The sequence below is a fragment of the Dendrobates tinctorius genome, unplaced genomic scaffold (assembly GCF_039654945.1).
Source record: "Dendrobates tinctorius isolate UK_male_01 unplaced genomic scaffold, ASM3965494v1 ptg000037l, whole genome shotgun sequence".
Taxonomy (NCBI): domain Eukaryota; kingdom Metazoa; phylum Chordata; class Amphibia; order Anura; family Dendrobatidae; genus Dendrobates; species Dendrobates tinctorius.
The window spans coordinates 20500389-20523318 of NW_027361705.1; the positions used below are offsets into that span (position 1 = coordinate 20500389).

General features: G+C 42.8%; 1 protein-coding gene across 3 annotated transcripts in view; it reads right to left on the reverse strand.

Moving 5' to 3' along the window:
* Positions 1-22930, reverse strand: part of KCNQ1 (potassium voltage-gated channel subfamily Q member 1) — a 257351-nt gene that overhangs the window by 43216 nt on the left and 191205 nt on the right. For all 3 annotated transcript variants that reach the window (XM_073573886.1, XM_073573887.1, XM_073573888.1), the window contains exons 4-9: positions 10753-10879; positions 8734-8812; positions 5874-5970; positions 5600-5740; positions 2736-2846; positions 2185-2280 (exon numbers count right to left, since the gene is read on the reverse strand). In XM_073573886.1, the coding sequence (XP_073429987.1) occupies positions 2185-2280; positions 2736-2846; positions 5600-5740; positions 5874-5970; positions 8734-8812; positions 10753-10879 (651 nt within the window). The remainder of the gene's footprint in view (positions 1-2184; positions 2281-2735; positions 2847-5599; positions 5741-5873; positions 5971-8733; positions 8813-10752; positions 10880-22930) is intronic.

Below are 22930 nucleotides of genomic sequence, written 5' to 3' on the forward strand. Positions count from 1 at the left end.
GAACATCTCACCGACCATTAAGCATGTGGGTGGATCAATGATGCTTTGGGGTTGTGTTGCAGCCAATAGCACAGGGAACATTTCATGGGTAGAGGGAAGAATGGATTCAATTAAATTTCAACAAATTCTTGATGCAAACATTAGCCCACCTGTAAAAAGCTGAAGTGGAAAAGAGGATGGCTTCTACAAATGGATGATAATCCTAAACACATGTCAAAATCCATAATAGATTACCTTAAATGGCGCAAGCTGAAGGTTTTACAATGGCCCTCACAGTCCCCTGAGCGGAATATCATTGAAAATCTGTGGCTAGACCTCAAAATAGCAGAGGATGCAAGACGAGCCAGAAATCTCACAGAACTGGAAGAATTTTCCAAAGAAGAATTAATTAAAATCCCTCAAAACAAGAATTGAAACACTCTTGACTTGCTACAAAAAGCATTTACAAGCTGTGAAACTTGCAAAAAGTGTTTGCTACTAGGCACTAACCATACAAATTGCCTAAACTTTTGCATTGGCCCATTTTCCTTTTTGTGAAATTTAAAATGTCAACAATGACAATATATTTCTTTTTTGCCTAAAATACACAGGAAATGTGTCATATTTAACTTTAGACCTTTTAGAGATCATTTTATCTTCAACTTACTTTTCTGTTAACAATAACAGTAATTTTGACTAGGGGTTCCCAAATTTTTACATGCCACTGTACGTCTATATTAAATACTACTAGTAGTAATGTACTGTAGAGTCAGCAGGAAAGGCAGGAGGCATGGATAGCTTTTAAAAACAATCTGACATGTCCAGAAATGTTAGTTACCTGGAGACCTAGGGCTCGTCTGCAGATAAATAGGGCTAAAATCATATTAGACTGCTGTAATCTCCCTGCCATATTGATTGACAGCCTTCTCTGCAGCTTATGTGGGTGTCCAGAGTCGGCTGTCAATCAATGTGCAGGGGAGTGATTACAGTCGAGAATAGTAACTGTAACCTCTCCCTGGACTGCACTGAAGACTGATAGTGAGCAGCTGCAGAGAGAATATAACTTTATTTTCTCCCTGTAGCTGCAGCTCCAGAAAGGCAACTTAAAGGGAATCTGTCACCTACTTTTGGTGGGCTATTTAAATGAGGTCTGTCCGGTCCGACGGGTGGTGTTTCCGATCTTTGCCACCTCCCAATCCTTGGCCGCCGTCCACAGTTTTTTCATGAATAGGAGTAGGTGTCTGCCATCTTTCGCGCATGCGCTAAGCATTCTTGGCTCACGCATGCGCAGTATGCTTTGCCCAACTGCGGGCAAAACTGAAAAGCCTTACTGCGCATGCGCCGGTTAACTAGGCCCCGGAACACAGCAAAATACTTCCGGGGCTTAGTTAACCGGCGCATGCGCAGTCAGGCTTTTTGACTTTGCCCGCAGTTGGGCAAAGCATGCTGCGCGTGCGCGAGCCAAGAATGCTTAGCGCACACGTGAAAGATGGCGGACACCTACTCCTATTCATGAGAAAACTGCGGACGGCGGCCAAGGATGGGGAGGCAGCAAAGATTGGATACACCGCCCATCAGACCGGACAGACCTCATTTAAATAGCCCGCCAAAAGTAGGTGACAGATTCCCTTTAACATGAATTTAATGCTATTTACCTACAGATTATCCCCTATATCTGCAGGTAAATATCGTTTCTAGACATGACAAGTTCCTTTAACAAATGTTTTTTTACATTTCGTTTGAAGAACACAGTGGATTATGTTTATGATATCATCTCAAACTTTATGCTCTAAAGCAGGGCTGGGGAATCTTTTTTCGGCCAAGGGCCATTTGAATATTTATACCATCCTTTAGGGGCCGTACAACTCCGCCCACAAAGTACATCCCGGCTTTGGCAATGGTGTCAGGATGTAATCTTTCACTGCATGTGCCTCAGCATTCAGGAGTGAACACTGCATGTGTGTGCTAATAGAGCAAGAATTAATTAATGAGCTGGTGGCAATCAAAATACAGCTCCCTGCCCAAGAAAGCGGTCCCTGAGAATCTGCCAGGGGCTTGATAAAAGTTCATCGAGGGCCATAAATGGCCCGGGGGCCTGAGGTTCCCCACCCCTGCTCTAAAGCATCTAATTACTGGATGTAATATTGGCTCCTTATCTGCCGATCTCCTGCATTCACAGTTGTGAACCCTCTTTAGATTGGCTACCTGGATGAGAGTTGCGGCTGCTGGAATTTGACGATTAAAATGCTTCTGTCTCTGCTTCTGTTGCACTTTCAAGGCAAAACCCGAGCCTAGAATACCCTGAAAAAACATAAAAAATATTGTTAAACCAGTTATTTCTTATCAAGAAGCTGTACGGTTTTCATTGAGGGTTTCTATAGATATAAAGTGGTTCTGATGTCCTATGTGTGGGTCAGCAAGGAACACCATGAAGAACCAAGTTCTCAGATGCTGCCACATCCAATACACTCCCGAGACAAAGGAGTGCATGTATACTGAAGGAAGACAAACAGATTATGATTTTGCAGAGTACTAGGGGGAAAGGGACTCAGAGAGGAATGGTGAGTCTATATGCACACAACCGAGGCAAAGTAGCTGTCAAAGTAAAATAAAGTTTGGGGCCCACAAGTCTACAATAGTACAGAAGCTACAGTATAGTTATTGTAAAAAAAATATACAAATTCAGCAAATTCCTAAAGGACCTTAATCTTTTTTGTACTTTCTTGATAACTGCATGAAGAACGTGTATCTCATACCGCTGGCAATGCGAAGAACGAGATGGCGAACACAGAGAAGCAGGATGCTATGGTTTTCCCAATCCACGTCTGGGGAACTTTGTCTCCATAACCAATAGTTGTCACAGTGACCTAAAGAGAAGATGGGTTATTTTAAGACGTCCACCAAATGGACAGTACAATACAAGGTAACAGCATACTGCAGAGCTATTCATAAATCAATAGAACACATAACAATAAGAAACTTTGTCTTATATATTTTCAAAGGAATCTGCTTCTTTCTCCTCCTGGACTGGTGTGTGTGTGTGTGTGTCACACCAAGCATGGAGAGCAGAAAGAGAAGAGAAGTGTCTGAGGACTTGGTAACCAAAATTGTTGAAAAATACTAGCAGTCTCAAGGTTACAAGTCCATATCCAGAGATCTTGAAGTTCTTTTGTCCATGGTGAGCAACATAATCAAGACGTTTACAACCCATGGCAGTGTAATTTCCCTGGATAGGAGAGAAAAACTGATGAAACGTTGCAGCGCAGGATAGTCTGGATGGTGGATAAGCAGCCCCAATCAAGTTCCAAAGAAATTCAAGCTATCCTGCAGGCTCAGGGTCCATCGGTGTCAGTGTGAACTATCCATCGACATTTGAATGAAATTAAACGCTATGGCGGTAGACAAAGGAGGACCCCACTGCTGACACAGACATAAAAAGCTAGACTGCAGTTTACCAAATTGTATGCAATTAAGCTAAAATCCTTCTGAGAAAGCACCTTTTTTTTTTTTTTTTTACAGTTGTGACCAAGATAGAGCTTTATAGTAAAGCACATTGTGAAGAAACCAGATTATATCTTAATAACCCAGACGATTATGCTTAGCAAACCAAGAAGAATGGACTTTTTATCTGTATGTTGGCTTTTGGATTTAAGTGTTGATTTCTGGTTGGTCAAGATAACAGACTTTTGTTTGTGTAAGCCTGGAATATTGACTTGTAAGTTGATATTTGAAATAACATAGTGTGCCCTGATGAATAGTGAGGTCTACTGATATGCTAATTATACATTGTCTAGCCCAGATAGTTTGTTGATTTTAAAAACAAAAGGAGAAAAATGTATGCAAATAGATTACATAATCAAATAAGGTAACTTGGTTGTCACCATTCTTCTCCTTATCTGCAAGGGTGGACTGAAGAACACTGGGTAAATCTAAACATTTTTTAGATGTCTCTATATAAAAAGAGACTCAGAGACAGAGAGACAGAGAGCTTAAAAGAGATTGAGAGAGAGCGACACAGCGCGACACAGCCGGACATTCTGCAAAACATCCAAAGAACCAGAGACAGGACAGCAGCATTTTACATTATCGCTCCATCACGAGGGACACATCTATCGTGCTACAGGAAACAACCTAGGGGTTTTCGGCTCTGGTTGGAAGCATACAGATCTACTCCATTGACCATCACTGAACCATGGTTACGTTTGGAGAAAGCCAGGAATGGGACTCGCTGGTCACCTGGCTCCATGGAGATGTTTGGAGAAGCCAGGTGGTGACTCTTGTGTCAACTGGCTTTGGATCTTGTATGAACTCAATGGATTGTCATCTTTCTAAGCTTGTTGTTACCCCGTGTGTATACCACAGGTGGGGTAGCTGACCCTGGGAGCTCTGACACAACATCTGCCATTGTCCTGGCGAGTCAGCGAAAAGGCGAGACTGTAATGTGCACCATCTTGGGGAATTTTGCTGGGACTGTTCTACAGGTGCGTCTCACAAAATTAGAATATCATCGAAAAGATAATTTCAGTTCTTCAATAGAAAAAGTGAAACTCATATTATGTAGAGTCATTACAGACAGAGTGATCTATATCAAGTGTTTATTTCTGCTAATCTTGATGATTATGGCTTACAGCCAATGAAAACCCAAAAGTGATTATCTCAGTAGATTAGAATACTTTATAATAACACCAGCTGGAAAATGATTTTAAAATCCGAAGTGTTGGCCTACTGAAATGTATGTCCAGTAAAGGCATTCAATACTTGGTTGGGGCTCCTTTTGCATCAATTACTGCATCAATGCGGCGTGGCATGGAGGCGATCAGCCTGTGGCACTGCTGAGGTGTTATGGAAGCCCAGGTTGCTTTGATATCAGCCTTCAGCTCGTCTGCATTGTTGGATCTGGTGTCTCTCATCTTCCTCTTGACAATACCCCATAGATGGGGGTCCGTCTTACATTCCAAATTCAGCTTACCGTGGGGGGAGCGGAAACACTAGCGGTGTCTGGTGGTTCGGCGATCTTACTCCCAATCCCAGGCTGGTGCAGCAGGTTTGGCAGTGCTTGGTGGTGTGGTGGCTTCGCTGACATTTTCTGAAAGCCCGGAGCCCCTGTTTATCCATGGATGCAATGTGATGGCGTGAAAACGGCGGGAGGTCTCGGGACAAGAGGCGGGGTTACACAGAGAAGATGACTAGGTGACACCAGGTAGCTAGTCCTGCAGTGATATTTTCCTGATAAAATACATTTTATTTCAACAAGAGCACACAGCCGAATAAGTGACACCTCACTGGAATCAAGCTCTGAGCTCCTACATCATGCCGCTTTCAGATTGCAAAGTACAAACTTGCTGACATATTCCCTCTAAGCCCACACATGGATGTTGTAAACATTTAAAGAAAAAAACAAAGTGCAGCAAGTGAAACTCCACTAAATAAGCAAAAAATTACAAAACAATGGACACCATTTTTGCACTGGACAGAGATTTAGTTTTTCTTAAATGTCACCAGGACTACTACTTCTCAGGACAACCATTTATAGTACATACTGGTTCTAAGGCAATTTTTCACAGTCACTAGACATTTACTGTCACTCAATTTACAAAGTATTCGATATGGTCCTACTCACCACTCCCCACCACAGAGCGTCAGCATAGCTGCCAAACTGATATTCCCCAGACCCATCAACTGCATCTTTTTCAGCCAGGTACACAAAATATGAGGAGAAAATCAAGCCAAGGAATCCAATGTACAGAGTGGTTATCAGTTCCTGCAGGAGAAACCACAAATTAGTAGACATCTAACAAAAATCGTTTTTATCTGAGGGCCAAAATATAAGCATCTAGTAAATATGATGCCATTAATGCAGAATTTACTAGGTCTCTGGATCTGAAGCACCATACCTGTCTGTGTATGAAAACTACTGATCCAAGCAATCTCCACGTGCCACCTTGTCGGTCCACATGTAACATTCGCAATATCTGCAAAAATCGGATTCCTCTGTAGGAAAAAGCAATACAATTAAGATCTACATAGGACAATGAACCTTAGGTCTCATGTACATGTTTAAAGGGGTGCTCTCCAATGTAAAAGGCATCCGCTATCAAAGGATACCAAAGGATAGATTATAACGTTCTGACTGTTGGGGGGGGTCCAACCATTGTGACCCCCACGATCTCAAGAAGCTCTGAAGAGTCCCAGTTGAATGGCATGGAGGTCGATCATGTGCATTCCCTATATACATTCATTCTAAGGCCGGGATCACACATGCGAGAAACATGGTCGAGTCTCGCAAGTTAATACCCGGCACTGCCGCCGGCACTCGGATCGGACTGTGTGGCCGCATAGCAATACATGCAGCCTCACGCTCCGCTCCCGAGTGCCGGCGGCAGTGCCGGGTATTAACTTGCGAGACTCGACCATGTTTCTCGCATGTGTGATCCCGGCCTAATAGTTGCCCCGATGTTCAGCCAAGCTCTGCGGTTGGCCATCTCCTGCAGTAAGAGTACTGCGCATGATAGACCTCCACTACATTCATCTGGGGCTTTTCAGGGGTCAGACCCCAGAGATCAGAAAGTTAGCCCCTATCCCAAAGATTAAACTTGAGAACACCCCTTTATGGGTCTGTACAAGCTCTGTGTTGTCAAGATTCATAACATGACATCAAGTGTCCAAAACTCAATCTCACAGGGACTGTGTACAAGGCTCGGCTGTGTGCCTGAGCCCCAATACACAGGAATATACTGCAACTCAGTATATTTCACCACCGATTTCAGATTTATTCATGGGTTGAGATGAAGAAAACTCCGTGGGTGTGATTACAGGCTTTAAAGCCTAACTGTTGTGAAGGCCAGCTCCTCTCATTTGACTGGAGGCCCCAAAATGAAAACAATCACCACAGGATTGAAATGGTTTGGATTATTTCTAGTGATTCTCTGGGGCACTTACCATTCAGTGCCATGCTGGGGGATACTGGTTAGGCTGGTTTCCCATTTGCGTTTTTTTCGCGGTAATTTAGCGCTAAATAGCGCATGCGTTTTTTTTTCCTATACTTTGCATGGGATGCGCTTATGTGCGCATACACATGCGTTTGTACGCGTTTTACCGCGCATGCGTTTTTTTGCGGTATGCGCTCGGGCGCACAAAATGCAACTTGTTGCATTTTTTGTGCGTCCGATTTGCCTCAAAAAAACGCATGCGCGCGCAATGCGTTTTTTTACAGCAAGACACCCATTATAAGTCTATGGTGAGCATATGTGCGCATTGGCATGCTTATGTATGCGTTTTTTTGCACATGCGTTTTTTTTTTTACCATTAGTTTAGACAATGGAATTTAGGGGTTTGGGTAAAGTTAGGGTTAGTTAAGGGGGTTTAGGGTTAGGGTTAGGGTTAAGTATGGTTTGGTTAAGGGTTAGGGTCAGGGTCAGGGTTAGGGTTAGGGTCAGGGTTAGGGTTAAGTATGGTTTGGTTAAGGGTTAGGGTCAGGGTTAGGGTCAGGGTTAGGGTTAAGTATGGTTTGGTTAAGGGTTAGGGTCAGGGTCAGGGTTAGAGTTAGGGTCAGGGTCAGGGTTAGGGTTAAGGTTAAGTATGGTTTGGTTAAGGGTTAGGGTTAGGGTTTGGGTTAGGGTTAAGTATGGTTTGGTTAAGGGTTAGGGTCAGGGTCAGGGTTAGGGTTAAGTATGGTTTGGTTAAGGGTTAGGGTCAGGGTCAGGGTTAGGGTTAGGGTTAGGGTTAAGTATGGTTTGGTTAAGGGTTAGGGTTAGGGTCAGGGTTAGGGTTAGGGTTAAGTATGGTTTGGTTAAGGGTTAGGGTCAGGGTTAGGGTTAAGTATGGTTTGGTTAAGGGTTAGGGTTAGGGTTAGGGTCAGGGTTAGGGTTAGTAAAGTCATGGTTTGGGTTAGTGTGAGGGGCCACCTAATGGAAAAAAACGCAAACGCGGTAAAAACGCACTAAAAACGCATACAAACGCTGCGTTTTTTTCCTGCATGCTCATAAAAATGCTTGAAAAAAACGCAGCAGTTGTATGCTTTTGTATGCGTTTTTCAATGCGTTTTTTTGCGGGAAAAACGCGCTGCAAAAAAAAGCAAGTGTGAAACAGGCCTTACACGGTTAATATGGTAATGGGGACATTTTATGAGGGCAGAGCAATGTGACAAGTTCACTTTATATCCTTCTCATTTCCGCCTTAGAAGTCCAGAAGGCTGTCTTATGAGCAACTGGCAGCCATACTTGTATAAATGTGCACCCAGAGAGATTAGTCAATCAATGATTAGAACTGACCACTGGACTCCCAAGATCACAATAATCAGAAATTTTAGCTGAAGAAAAAGTTACAAACTATACTGAATATTTTCCCACCACACAATATATCAACCTATTCAGTTCTAGAGTTAAGCAAATTTTCAAAATTCGGTTCCGATTACGATTGGCGGCAAATATTGTTTTTGCAATACTCGCCGAATGCCATTGGAGTCGGTGGGAGTAGAAATGAACGAATATGTTTGGAACTGATCATCAAACGTAAATTCGGCACGTATAGGGTACCGATATGGCACTAATATGGCAAATTCAGATTCGGCGACCGATTCCAAACATATTCGCTCAACTCTTTTCAGTTCCCACTTATGTGTAACATGCTCTACTAAGACTGTATGTTCTGCATACTTTTAATAGTAATGGTGATAGTAAATGTAACCACCCCGTTAAAAAAACTGCAGATAGAAATTCACTTTATTTTAAAGATACGATACATACAAAATTTTACCTTATCGCTGATGTTGCAAAAACCTGCCCATTTGATCCTACACAAAGGACTATCACCGAAGCTACAACAACAATTAAATCTGCAACATAAAAACAGGTTCTCAGTATATGATACTAGTTTAATGGAGTCCGGAACTTTTTCTTAGCTGAAGTGTCAGGGTATGTTCACACGAGACACAATAGCAGTGTTTTTCACAAAGCATATTTAGAAATAAAATGCGTATGATTTTGCTGATGCTGTAAAACCTGCTGTTTTTCCCCCAAGCATGTGTGGAGCGGCAAAATTTTTTCAAAATGTAGCATGTCAATTGTTTCAGCTTTTCTGCAATGTTTTTCACCCATTCACATAAATGGATAAAGAAAATGTAACTAAAAATGCAGTAAAAAATGTAAATATAATTGTTTTTTTTTTTATCCTGATGACAGTTTAAACATTCTCTGAAGCAGCTTCATCAGGTGATCATCACCTGGAATTAGTTTCCAACAGTCCTGAAGGAGTTCCTAGAAGAGCTGAGCACTTGGCTGCTTCGCCTTCAACAAGTGGTCCAACTCATTCCCAAACCATATCAATTCAGTTGAGGTTGGGTCACTGTGGAGGATATGTCCTCTGATGCAGCACTCCAGCCCTTGCATAGTTTGGAGTTGTGTTTTGGGGCATGGTCCTGTTGCAGCACAAAATGATGGTTCCAATAAATGAAAATCAAAAGGAATGGCATGTTGTTGCAAAATGCAGAGATCTCCATGTTGGTTAAGTCTGCGTTGAATTTGGAATAAATTTACAATAGTGTCACCAGCAAAGCACCCTCACACTATTACACCTCACCCTCCATGATTCATGATGGGCACCACACATGTAGAAACTATCTGCTCACCTTTTCTTCACAAAGACATTGCAGTTGGTACAAACAAATCTCCAATTTTAACTCATTAGACCAAAAGTACAGATTCCCACTGCTCCAATGTCCAATTATTGTTTTACTTGGACCAAACAAGTCTATTCTGATTTGTGGTTCTCAGTAGTGGCTTCTGTGATGGAATCTGACCTGCTTCTTGAAGTCTCATCTGGACAGTTCATGTTGAGATATGTCTGCTGCCTGATGTTTGTGTATCACTTATGAAGACTTATCAGGGGGTGATGTCAACTCGCAGTTTCTGAGGTCAATAAACTTATTCTCTGCAGCAAAGGTAATATATGGTCTTTTTTTTCCTGCGGTGTTCCTCACCAGTTGCATTATAGCGATTGATGGCTTTCTCGAAAGCACTTGAGCAGGCCTTCAAAATTCTATCAATTCTACAGATTTACTGACATTCAGGTGTAAAAGTAATAATGGATTATAGTTTTTTCTTTACTTAGTTAAGTGGTCATTGCCATATTCTGGCTTAGAACAGATGTGGAATATGGCTCAGCGCTTTATAGGCCAACACTGCCTTGGTAACACGCACTTGAGGGGCACAAACACTTTTTGAAGGCCATTGATTCCACATAAAAGCACTTGACTATGCAGATCTGTTCACTGGAAGCCATTCCAAGTGATACCCGATGAAGCTGCCTGAGAGAATGTCAAAGGGGGTGTGAAGCGAATTGGCACAACTAGTTACCATGAAAGTTTATCAAGGACACTGAACTACGATGCAGAACCTGCAGCTAGAGCAACATAAATAACCCTGTAATAAGTCATAAAATAATGAGCCGTTACCAAGAGATTAATGATTAATCTGGGACTACACATGCTTGTGTAATCCGAAAGTGAAAATACCACCACCCTCTACACTGGAAAATGGAATTAATCCCACCTTGAAAGGTGGAGGTAAATAAAGATTAGCAACTAATCATGGGCCAGCACTGTGTGCTTACCCCCAGACTAAGATATTCCTACCAGTCCTGGTCTTGCATGGTGACTTTGTCAGGTGCCATGTTGTCCACTTGAATATTTTTGTGATAAGATGTGATTTAAAAATAAGAGACTATCATAGGCTGCAAGAAATCAATTAGGGTAGAAAAAAAACATTCCTTACATACCAATAACCGAAATGGGTTTCCTGGCAAAGCGTAGTCTTCCCCATATTCCCACATATTTACTTCGACAACCGGCAGACCACAATCTAACAACATATTCTGCTCCAAAGAAAACTACCAGCACGATTTCCTGTAATTAAATATACACGGATATTTTATTAGTGGGTTATTAGAGAGACATTATATTTGGTGACAAAATTATTACATATGTAAGCAGCCTCCGACATTAGTTTGAAGGTATTACCACCAAAACGACCTGTTAAAACAGAAAGATGTGGACTGGGATATATTAAAGGTTTGTGTCAGGATTTCACACCACAAACTATTTAGCTCTTTCACAGAAAAGTCCAGCAATACCTTTACATGACCAGTCCGTTCCTCACTTACAGAGAAATAAGTGCTTGAATTCAAATGCAAAAGAGGCTAAGAGCTATTTGTAGGTCTGAAGCCTCCGTCGCTCCAGCTCTATTCCCTGTCCTTCATCACTTCCTCCTGCTTGACTGACAGGCTCTACGCTGTGTGACATCAGGCACAGGAGCGGTAAGTCAGGCAGACACTCTTACAAACTCCCAGGCACCCATATAAACCAATAACCCTGGACTTCATTAGCTTCATCCATGAGGTAAACAGATTGTTAAGCTGTACAGTCACCTGACAGAAGAAGCGACAATAAAAATGATTCCAACCTAACCACTCAGTCGTTTGCCTCCATATTTAACTAATAGAATATGCAATAATCAAACATACACTGGGAAAGACATACATAATTATATAATTGGGAATGGGTCCCATTGGACACTTGCTATCAGTACTGAACAAACCATCCTGCTTTCTTATCAAACTGGGAAAGGGACTGCGACAGACATTTAATGGACATCCACCAAAAAGGTTGAGATAGTAGAGAAGATGCTCATATTCTCCATATGACCACATTACCAGGAAGCAAGATAAGATCCTGCATGTGTTCAACCTCTATCATTCATCTTTGCAGCATATATAAAGGCATTTAACTATTTCCAGCAACTTCACTGAATCCTGCATGTGTCCAACCTCTATCATTCATGTTTGCAGCATATATAATGGTATATAGTTATTTCAACTCACCCTGCTTGTCCCCTTATGCTATTGAGGTCAAATAACTTTTCAAAGCGGTTTATGATCCATGTAGGCCTGGACACTTGTATATCTGCTAAATACATTTATTGTGTCTGTAATGTATAATAATTAGATCTGTCTCTTTAAGCAAGCCAGACTTATGGGACTTGGAGGGTGGAGACAAGAGGGATGAGAAGGGAAGTTTCGGTTTCACTTCTGGTAGCATGGGAATGCAAGTGTTATGCTGTGTGCTGGAGGATGAAGAATAAAACATATCTAAAGTTTAATACCTTGAATTCTTCATAACGTGTGGATTTTACAACTGGCGACGAGGATGGGATATAATCACCTACTGCTGTGAGTACGGACTCTATTTTACCGCTTCACACGCCAGCACCACTGAGAGACTCTATCATGGCTGACTACTTGCACACATTCCCACAGTTTGATATGACTGATGTCATTAATCTCTCCCATAACTGGAGAAAATGGCTAAACAGATTTGAGAATTTCCTAGAAGCCATGGACATAAAGGAGGAGAAAAGAAAGAGAGCTTTGCTCCTGCATTGTGCAGGCACAGGAGTCTATGACATATACAGTACGTTACCTGCAGCAGAAACAGACACATACAGCAACTGCACTAAAGCTCTCACTGGCTATTTCAACCCCAAACAGAACATCAGATATGAAAGATATAAATTCAGGATTGCCAAGCAGCTTCCAGAAGAGTCCATAGACACTTATGTCACACGGCTGAAAGAGTTAGCACATGGATGTGCCTTTACAGATGTAGATGATGAAATCCTAACTCAAATAATTGTCACCTGCTCGTCTAATGACCTAAGGCGTAAGGCTCTGCAGCAGGATCTCTCTCTACATGATTTGCTCAAAATGGCCCGTGCTATAGAAATAGCAGATCATCAGGCTACCGTAATGGAGAATGGGGATAAATTACATGTGCATAATCTCAAACAGAAAAATTTACCAGACAAACAAGCCCAGAAACAGAAGAAATGTTATAGATGTGGACAGGATTTCCCTCACCACCAGAACAAATGTCCAGCTATGGGACAAACCTGCAGTAAATGTGGAAAAGGGAATCATTTTGCAGCTGTTTGCAAATCAGCGCACTACAAGCCTCCGCTGCCTATGACAAAATCTGCAGATGTAAAAGTGATAAATCAGGACACAGAAGAAATGTCTGCGACTGAGAACTATGTGTTCACTACCTCTGTCACTGGTTCAGTACAGTCTCCCTGTGTTACACTCTCAATCTGCAACACTGACATTACCTTTACAATAGATACAGGAGCTTCAGTGGATAGCATAGATGGCACTACATATGAACAATTGAAAACAAGGCCAGTCTTACAACAAGTGCAGACTAAAATTTTTCCTTATGGATCTAAAACACCTCTAGCTATAATGGGACAATTTGATGCTGAAATTAGATATAAAGAAAACAGGCAGAAAACCACTTTCCACACATTACAGGGATCGGGAGGATGTCTTCTCAGCTATCACACTGCCTTGGAGCTAGGACTCATCCAGATTATTCATACCATAACTGACCCTGCGGATATGGATGTACAAACTATGGTGAACCGCTTTCCCTCCATATTTAGTGGTTTGGGAAAACTAAAGGACTCTCAAGTACACCTTCATGTGGATGACAATGTTCGTCCAGTAGCCCAGCCTCACAGGCGTATTCCATTTCACCTGAGACAGAAGGTAGAAAAGGAACTCCAATTGCTCATGGATGAGGACGTTATTGAAACTGTTACTGGTCCCACTCCGTGGGTCTCTCCACTTGTGGTAGTTCCAAAACCAAAGACTCCTGATCAAGTGAGACTGTGTGTTGACATGCGCCTGCCCAACACCGCTATCCAGAGGGAAAGAGATATCTCACCTACGATTGATGACATTATTCATTTATTAAATGGAGCCACCGTCTTTTCAAAGCTCGACCTCAATAAGGGATATCATCAATTAGAACTGAGTCCAGAGTCCCGATATTTGACCACATTTTCCACCCATGTGGGCCTCAGAAGATACAAAAGATTGACTTTTGGAGTCTGCTCAGCAGCAGAAATTTTTCAGGATGCAATAAGGAGTGTCATTCAACACATCCCAAATGCCTTTAATTACAGTGATGACATATTGGTTTTTGGTAAAACTCAAGCTGAGCATAATCGTGCTCTATATGCTATCTTCGAATGCCTGCTTTCTGCTGGACTCACTTTAAACAAAGAGAAGTGCGAGTTTGACAAGGGTTCATTAGAATTCTATGGTCACATCTTCTCGGCAAAAGGAGTACAACCAGACCCCAAGAAAGTGGAAGCTATCAGAACAGCCTCAATTCCACAGGATGCTAGTGAAGTGCGTTCTTTCCTTGGAATGGCAAGTTACTGTGCTAGATATATTCCGAATTTTTCAACAATCAGCAATCCGCTACGGGAACTTACAAAACAAAGTTGTATTTTTCAATGGTCTCAAGGCTGTCAGGCCTCTTTTGAAACAATTAAAAATGAACTCTGCTCGACAACCACTATGGCTTATTTTGATCCAGCTCTTCGAACTGAACTGATTGTGGACGCCAGTCCCGTGGGACTGGGTGCTATTCTAGCGCAATACAAGGATAACAATCAAAATCCTCACATCATTTCTTATGCAAGTAAGAGCTTAACAAACACTGAAAGAAAATATTCTCAACCTGAAAAAGAAAGCTTGGCAGTTGTCTGGGGATGTGAACACTTTCACTTATTTCTCTATGGAGCTCCCTTCACCATTGTCACAGATCATCAAGCACTTCTTACAATTTTTGGAAATCCCAGAGCTAAAATGCCTGCACGAATTGAATGATGGGGCCTACGTCTACAGGACTACAACTATAAAATTGTTCACAAACCTGGAAAATACAGCAATCCGGCTGATTATCTTTCAAGACATCCTACTAATGATGATATACCTGTGCATTCCTCCATTGAAGAATACCTACGTTTTGTTACAGATCATGCCGTGCCAAAAGCACTTTCTCTTGATCAATTTATAAATGAAACAACAAAAGACAAGACACTCTGTGCCCTAATACAAATCATCCAAAATCGAAGGTGGCATGAAATTCAAAAAGAAAAATTTCCTGATTCTGAGATTGATCTGAAAGAGTTAAAACTATTCTCAAACGTACGTGAGGAATTATCAGTCACTGAAGAAGACCTCATTCTTCGAGGTACCAAACTAGTCGTACCTAAGACTTTGCGTAACTTAGGCTAGTTTCACACTTGCTTTTTTTTGCAGCGCGTTTTTCCCGCAAAAAAACGCATTGAAAAAACGCATACATAAGCATACAACTGCTGCGTTTTTTTCAAGCATTTTTATGAGCATGCATGAAAAAAACGCAGCGTTTTTATGCGTTTGTATGCGTTTTTAGTGCGTTTTTACCGCGTTTGCGTTTTTTTCCAACATTTTTAGGTGGCCCCTCACACTACCCAAACCATGACTTTACTAACCCTAACCCTAACCCTAACCCTGACCCTAACCCTTAACCAAATCATACTTAACCCTAACCCAAACCCTAAACCCTAACTAACCCAAACCCTAAACCCTAACTAACCCTAACCCTAACCCTGACCCTAACCCTTAACAAAACCATACTTAACCCTAACCCTGACCCTAACCCTGACCCCAACCCTAACCCTTAACAAAACCATACTTAACCCTAATCCTGACCCTAACCCTGACCCTAACCCTTAACCAAACCATACTTAACCCTAACCCTGACCCAAACCCCAACCCTAACCCTGACCCTGACCATAACCCTAACCCTAAACCCCCTTAACTAACCCTAACTCTAACCCAAACCCCTAAATTCCATGGTTAAAAAAAAAAAACGCATATGCAAAAAAACGCATACATGAGCATGCCAGTGCGCACATATGCGCATCCATAGGCTATAATGGCCATTTTTAGCACAAAACGTGCGCATATGTGCGCATGCGCTTTTTTGCAGGGCCAAAAAATGCAACATGCTGCGTCTGGAAAATACCAACGCACACCCCAAAAAAACGCAGCGCATGAAAATCGCATACATGCGCTTACCAGCGCGCAGGTATGCGCACCCATGTTAAATATAGGGGAAAAAACGCATGCGCAGGTATGCGTTTTTTTCCAGCGCTAAAAAACGCAAATGTGAAACCAGCCTTAGTCATACAGATAGCACATGAAGGTCACTTAGGAATTGTTGGCACAAAGAAGTTACTCAGAGAAAAAGTGTGGTTCCCAAATATGGATCACTTGGTGGAAGAAAAGATTAGACGCTGTTCTACTTGTCAATTAATCACTCCATCATCAAACTTAGAGCCATTACAAATGTCTCCGTTACCCACTGCTGTCTGGGAGGAAGTGGCAGTCGATATATATGGACCATTGCCAAATGGCCAATACATTCTCGTAACAATTGATGAATATTCTCGATACCCTGTCATTTCATTTATCTCTTCAACATCTGCTAATAATGTCATACCAGAGCTGGACGACATTTTCTCGGCATATGGTATTCCAAAAGTGGTCAAAACAGACAATGGACCTCCATTCAATGGACATGTGTTTACACAATTTTCTGAATACTTGGGATTCAATCACAGGAAAATCACACCTTGCTGGCCGCAAGCCAATGGAATTGTGGAACGTTTTATGCGCACTCTGGGGAAACGTATCAAGGCAGCGAGTCTGGAGCACATCCCACTGAAACAGTCATTATACAAATTCATGCGTAATTACCGCAATACGCCACACTCCACTACTAATGCTGCTCCAGCTCATTTAATGTTCAGCAGAACCCTGCGTATACGTCTCCCTGATGTGACCAGCCATCCCCGACCGAGTGACTCCTCAGTGAGATCCACAGATTTCTCCAACAAACAAGCCATGAAACGTTATGCAGACAGAAGGCGAAGGACACAGTCAAGTGCCATCGAAAGAGGGGATGTCGTGGTGGTACGTCAAAGACCAACCAACAAGACCTCACCTGTATATGGTCCTGCAAAATATTATGTTACCAAAAGGAAAGGCAGCATGATCACAGCTGAACGAGATGGACACTCCATAACGCGAAATTCTTCATATTTTAAAGTCATACCGCAGAATGATGACAATGAACTCTCTTTGGTGGAAGATTTGGTATCTGATGGTGGAGAGGACCAACAAGAGGTAGCTGGTCCATCAACAATGAACTCTCTCAATGAGCCCAGACGTTATCCTACACGAGAGAGAAGAGCTCCATCGAGGCTTATTGAAGAAGTGTAACTACAGTTTTGTTTGTTTTGTTTTTTTTGTAGTTTGTTTCTCTGGTTTTAGAATTGAACAAATAAGACAAAACGGACATATGATTTCTTTGGACGTTTTCATGTTGTTGTATTTATCAGTAATATAGATTATTTAAAAAAAAAAAGAGGGGATGATGTAATGTATAATAATTAGATCTGTCTCTTTAAGCAAGCCAGACTTATGGGACTTGGAGGGTGGAGACAAGAGGGATGAGAAGGGAAGTTTCGGTTTCACTTCTGGTAGCATGGGAATGCAAGTGTTATGCTGTGTGCTGGAGGACGAAGAATAAAACATATCTAAAGTTTAATACATTGAATTCTTCATAACGTGTGGATATTACAGTGTCCTGCTGTCCTAACTTAGTTTGATTGCTAACGAGTGAGGGGGAGAAAAAAAAAAAAAAAGGAAGATCTTAGAAGTGGCCTTCTATAAATTCAGAGCTAGCCTAGGGACAGCATTTATGCAGGGGGCATTTATGTACATGTAATCAAAGTACATGTATCTAAGTACGCTGGCAGTAATAGCATGGCAGTTAGACAGGGCAGGAGACAGGTAAGACACATAAATATATCTCTTCTCTGTACATTTGGGCCACCCCTAATATTTACCATATGCATTTGTTTAATTTATATTCTGAACGCTGCATTTACACACATCCACTGCCCTGGCATTAACTCTCCACACTCCATCCATATTGGCCCCTCACTCCTTTCCTCTCCTATGTACAGTATAGCACTCACGCTCTTCTTACATTGCTACACAGCACAGATCCATTCAGTCCCACCATTCAACATGAGATGCTCTCACAAATCACTTAACCATCTGCTCACTCTTTCTATCCTCCTTCTCCTAGTCGCAGGAGACATTGCTCCCAACCCTGGTCCCTCATGTTATAGAAAGTCAAACCCCCCAACTGCTAAACTCAGAAACCCCTCTAATCTTATTAATATTCCCTGCATGCCATCTGTCTCTCTTAATTGTGCACTTTGGAATTCTCGCTCAGTGTGCAACAAACTCTCCTTTACTCATGACTTTTTCCTTTCTAATTTTCTTAACCTCCTGGCTCTTACTGAAACCTGGATCCAGCAGTCAGACACTACCGCTGCTGCTGCTCTTTCATACGGGGGACAACATTTCTCTCATACCCCAAGATCAGACAATAGAGCAGGTGGAGGCGTTGGTCTGCTCCTATCATCAAAATGTACCTTCCAGGTTATCCCTCAAGCACCCTCACTTGTCTTTCCTTCTTTTGAGGTCCATGCCATCAGACTCTACACCCCCTTCTCCATGCGAGTGGCGGTGGTATATCGTCCTCCCGGCCCCTCCCATCAGTTCCTGGATCATTTTACCACTTGGCTTCCACATTTTCTCTCCTGTGACATCCCTACCCTCATCATGGGCGATTTCAACATCCCCATTGCTCTTCCACTCTCCCCATCTGCCACTCACCTTTTATCTCTAACTTCCTCGTTTGGCCTTTTGCAGCTTACTAATTCTCCAACGCATGAAGACGGGAACTCCCTTGACTTGGTCTTCTCTCGGCTTTGTGCAGTGGATGATTTTGCAAACTCCCCTCTCCCGCTTTCTGACCACAACCTTCTTTCATTCTCTATCAAGAACTGCCAGGCTGCTCAGGTCACCCCCACTGCCCATATTTATAGAAACATACAGGCCATTAACACCCAGAAACTTATGAAGAACTTGCACACTTCATTGGCCCCTATCTCCTCCCTTTCATGTCCTGATTCTGCATTGAAGCATTATAATGAAACACTTCAAAGTGCCCTGGATGAATTTGCTCCTCCTATACATAGAACACTACAACACAGATGGCGACAACCCTGGCACACCCTGCGAACACGTTTCCTGCAGCGGTGCTCCAGGTGCGCCGAACGTCTGTGGAGAAAATCCAACCTACCCGAAAATTTCATCCATTATAAGTTTATGCTTCGAACATACAACACTGCCCTTCACCTCTCCAAACAAACCTATTTCAAACACCCTCATCACCTCACTGGCCAATAACCCGAAACGTCTCTGACCCCTTTCTCTCTCTACTCAACCCAAGAGTACAGGCCCCAACCACAGAGCTCCAAGCTGACGATCTGGCCAATTACTTCAAAGAAAAAATTGACCAGATCCAACAGGAAATTATCTCCCAATCACCTCATACCATGCACTGTCCTCCCTCCCCCACTGCATCTAGCTCACTCTCTGACTTTGAACCAGTCACAGAAGAAGTAAGCAGGCTCCTTGCATCTTCTCGCCCAACCACTTGCACCAGTGACCCATTTCCGTCACATCTACTCCAGACCCTTTCCCCTGCTGTCACCCCTCACCTAACTAAAATATTTAACCTCTCTCTCTCTTCTGGTATGTTTCCCTCCTCATTTAAGCATGCCATCATACATCCACTACTTAAAAAACCATCCCTCGACCAAAACTGTGCCGCTAACTATAGACCTGTTTCTAATCTTCCCTTCATCTCTAAACTCCTGGAACGCCTGGTCCACTCCCGTCTTATCCACTATCTCTCAGAAAACTCTCTTCTCGACCCTCTCCAATCCGGTTTCCGCTCTTTACATTCTACTGAAACTGCCCTCACTAAAGTCTCTAATGATCTACTAACAGCTAAATCTAATGGTCATTACTCCATGCTAATTCTCTTGGATCTCTCTGCAGCATTCGACACTGTGGATCATCAGCTCCTCCTCACTATGCTCCGTTCCATTGGCCTCAAGGACACCGTTCTCTCCTGGTTCTCCTCCTCTCTGACCGCTCCTTTACTGTATCTTTTGCTGGCTCCTCCTCCTCTCATCTTCCCCTTACTGTTGGGGTTCCTCAAGGATCAGTCCTAGGCCCCCTCCTCTTCTCTTTGTATACTGCCCCTATTGGCCAAACAATCAGTAGATTTGGTTTCCAGTACCATCTCTATGCTATCTCTATGATGACACCCAATTATACGCTTCTCCTGACATCACGCCAGCCTTTCTAGAAAACACCGGCGATTGTCTAAATGCTGTGTCTAACATCATGTCCTCACTATATCTGAAACTGAACCTGTCAAAGACTGAACTCCTTGTGTTTCCTCCCGCTACTAATGTACCTATACCCGACATTGCCATTTCCGTGTGTGGTTCTACTATTACTCCCCAGCAACATGCCCGCTGTCTTGGGGTCATGCTTAACTCTGAGCTTTCCTTTGTCCCCCGATCACTGGCTCGCTCTTGTTATCTGCACCTCAAAAACATTTCTAGAATTCGACCTTTTCTTACTTTTGACTCTGCAAAAGCTCTTACTGTTTCTCTTATTCATTCTCGTCTCGACTACTGTAACTCCCTTCTAATCGGTCTCCCTCTTACCAAACTCTCCCCTCTCCAATCTGTCTTGAATGCAGCTGCCAGGATCATATTCCTCGCCAATCGTTACACCGATGCCTCTACCTTGTGCCAGTCATTACACTGGCTACCCATTCACTCCTGAATCCAGTACACACTTATTACCCTCACCCACAAAGCCCTCCATGGCTCAGCACCACCCTACATCTCCTCCCTTGTTTCAGTATACCATCCTACCCGCGCCCTCCGTTCTGCTGATGACCTGAGGTTAGCATCCTCAATAATCAGAACCTCCCACTCCCGTCTTCAAAACTATACACGTGCTGCGCCAGTTCTTTGGAATGCACTTCCCAGGTCAATACGATTAGTCCCCAACCCCCACAATTTTAAGCGTGCCCTGAAAACACATTTATTCAGACTGGCCTATCGCCTCAACATATTAACCTAATCTATCCCTGTGTGGCACAGCCAAAAGTATTACCATAACCAGGTTCCCCGCATCATGTTCCCACATGCTTTATGCATCCATTAGCCCTCTGCATCCGTACTGTTACACACTTAACATTATGGCTGGTCCATACAATCAGGGCAACTGTTACCACCCACCTTTCGTGTCTCCCGTTTTTTTTTTTTTTTTCCTCATAGATTGTAAGCTTGCGAGCAGGGCCCTCATTCCTCTTGGTATCTGTTATGATCTATGTGATTATTGTTATGCTGTAATGTATATTGTCTGTACAAATCCCCTCTGAAATGTAAAGTGCTGCGGAATATGTCAGCGCTATAGAAATAAAATTTATTATTATTATAAGATGCTCATCCAGTGGAATAAGGTGCCTAATGTTATACGTAAGATGTTCCTTCTCATTGTTAGAGATGTGAAGTGCATGACTGTTTCACTGTACACCACTTTTGGTCTTGCTCAAAGCTCCAAAACATTTGGTCCAAGGTGGTGGAGATCACAAGCCAACTGACAGGTCTCTGTCTCTGCAGACCCTGCTGTCCTCATCAGGCACACTCCATTCAAAGGGAAACTGAAGAAGTGGAGCACAGATTTTAACCCACCGTTATGAAGACAACCTGAAGACATGTGCTCTGGGTCAGTCTTTTAAGATTTGGTTTATTAAAGACAACAAGGCTAAATTTCATATAGAAAAGAGAACCCGAGTATGAGCTATATAAAAAACATGTACACATTTTATTCAAAGAAACATTAGACACACATGTTAAAATATTGAGACGCAAGAGAATTAATGAGCAGAAACGTAAAATTGTGCAACTATGAATCAGTGATGGGGTAAATCCATATGAATAAAGAGAAACAGGCGTATCACTACAGCATAAAAAAGGGGGTGTAATGGTAATGCTAACCAAAGGTGCTATTCACAATGAATGTCCAATTAAAGCAGTCCAATGCTCAAGTATATATTACTTCCTATAATCTCACAGTTCGTGGCATAAAGCAAAATGAAGTCAGTGTATGAATAATATCCTCAAAGTAAATCCAGTATAAATGTATCCTGGATAAATAAACAGTGACAATACATCTGCACTGTGACCATAGTGTTGCAGGGCTCCCAATACTTAGTGCCAAAAAAGACCAGGTATATACTGAGAAGTGCCTCATTTTTCAAGCAGAAAATTGATAACATCAGGGACAGTTTTGGTCAACAACCCCCAGAGCCCTTCCTCCCGACTTCCCAGCCCTCCACCTTCAAAACCAACTTCTCCACCATTACAGAAGATCGACTCTCCACTCTACTCTCAAGATCACATCTCACCACCTGTGCACTCGACCCGATCCCATCCCACTTCATCCCAAACCTCACCACAGTCTTCATCCCAACCCTAACCCATCTCTTCAACCTATCACTAACAACTGGTGTTTTCCCCTCAAGCTTTAAACATGCCTCCATCACACCTATCCTCAAAAAGCCCTCTCTTGACCCATCCTCTGCATCAAGCTATCGCCCTATATCACTTCTCCCATACGCCTCCAAGCTACTGGAACAACACGTCTACCTTGAACTGTCCTCCCATCTCTCTTCTTGCTCCCTCTTCGACCGCTTACAATCTGGCTTCCGGTCACACCACTCCACTGAAACTGCCCTTACTAAGGTCACCAATGACCTCTTAACTGCCAAGAGCAAGCGACACTACTCTGTCCTCCTCCTCCTGGACCTGTCGGCTGCCTTTGACACAGTGGACCATTCCCTATTATTACAGACCCTCTCATCCCTCGGCATCACAGACTTGGCCCTCTCCTGGATCTCATCATACCTAACAGACCGGACATTCAGCGTCTCCCACTCACACACCACCTCCTCACCTCGCCCCCTATCTGTCGGAGTCCCACAAGGTTCAGTCCTAGGGCCCCTGCTGTTCTCTATTTACACCTTTGGCCTGGGACAGCTCATAGAATCTCA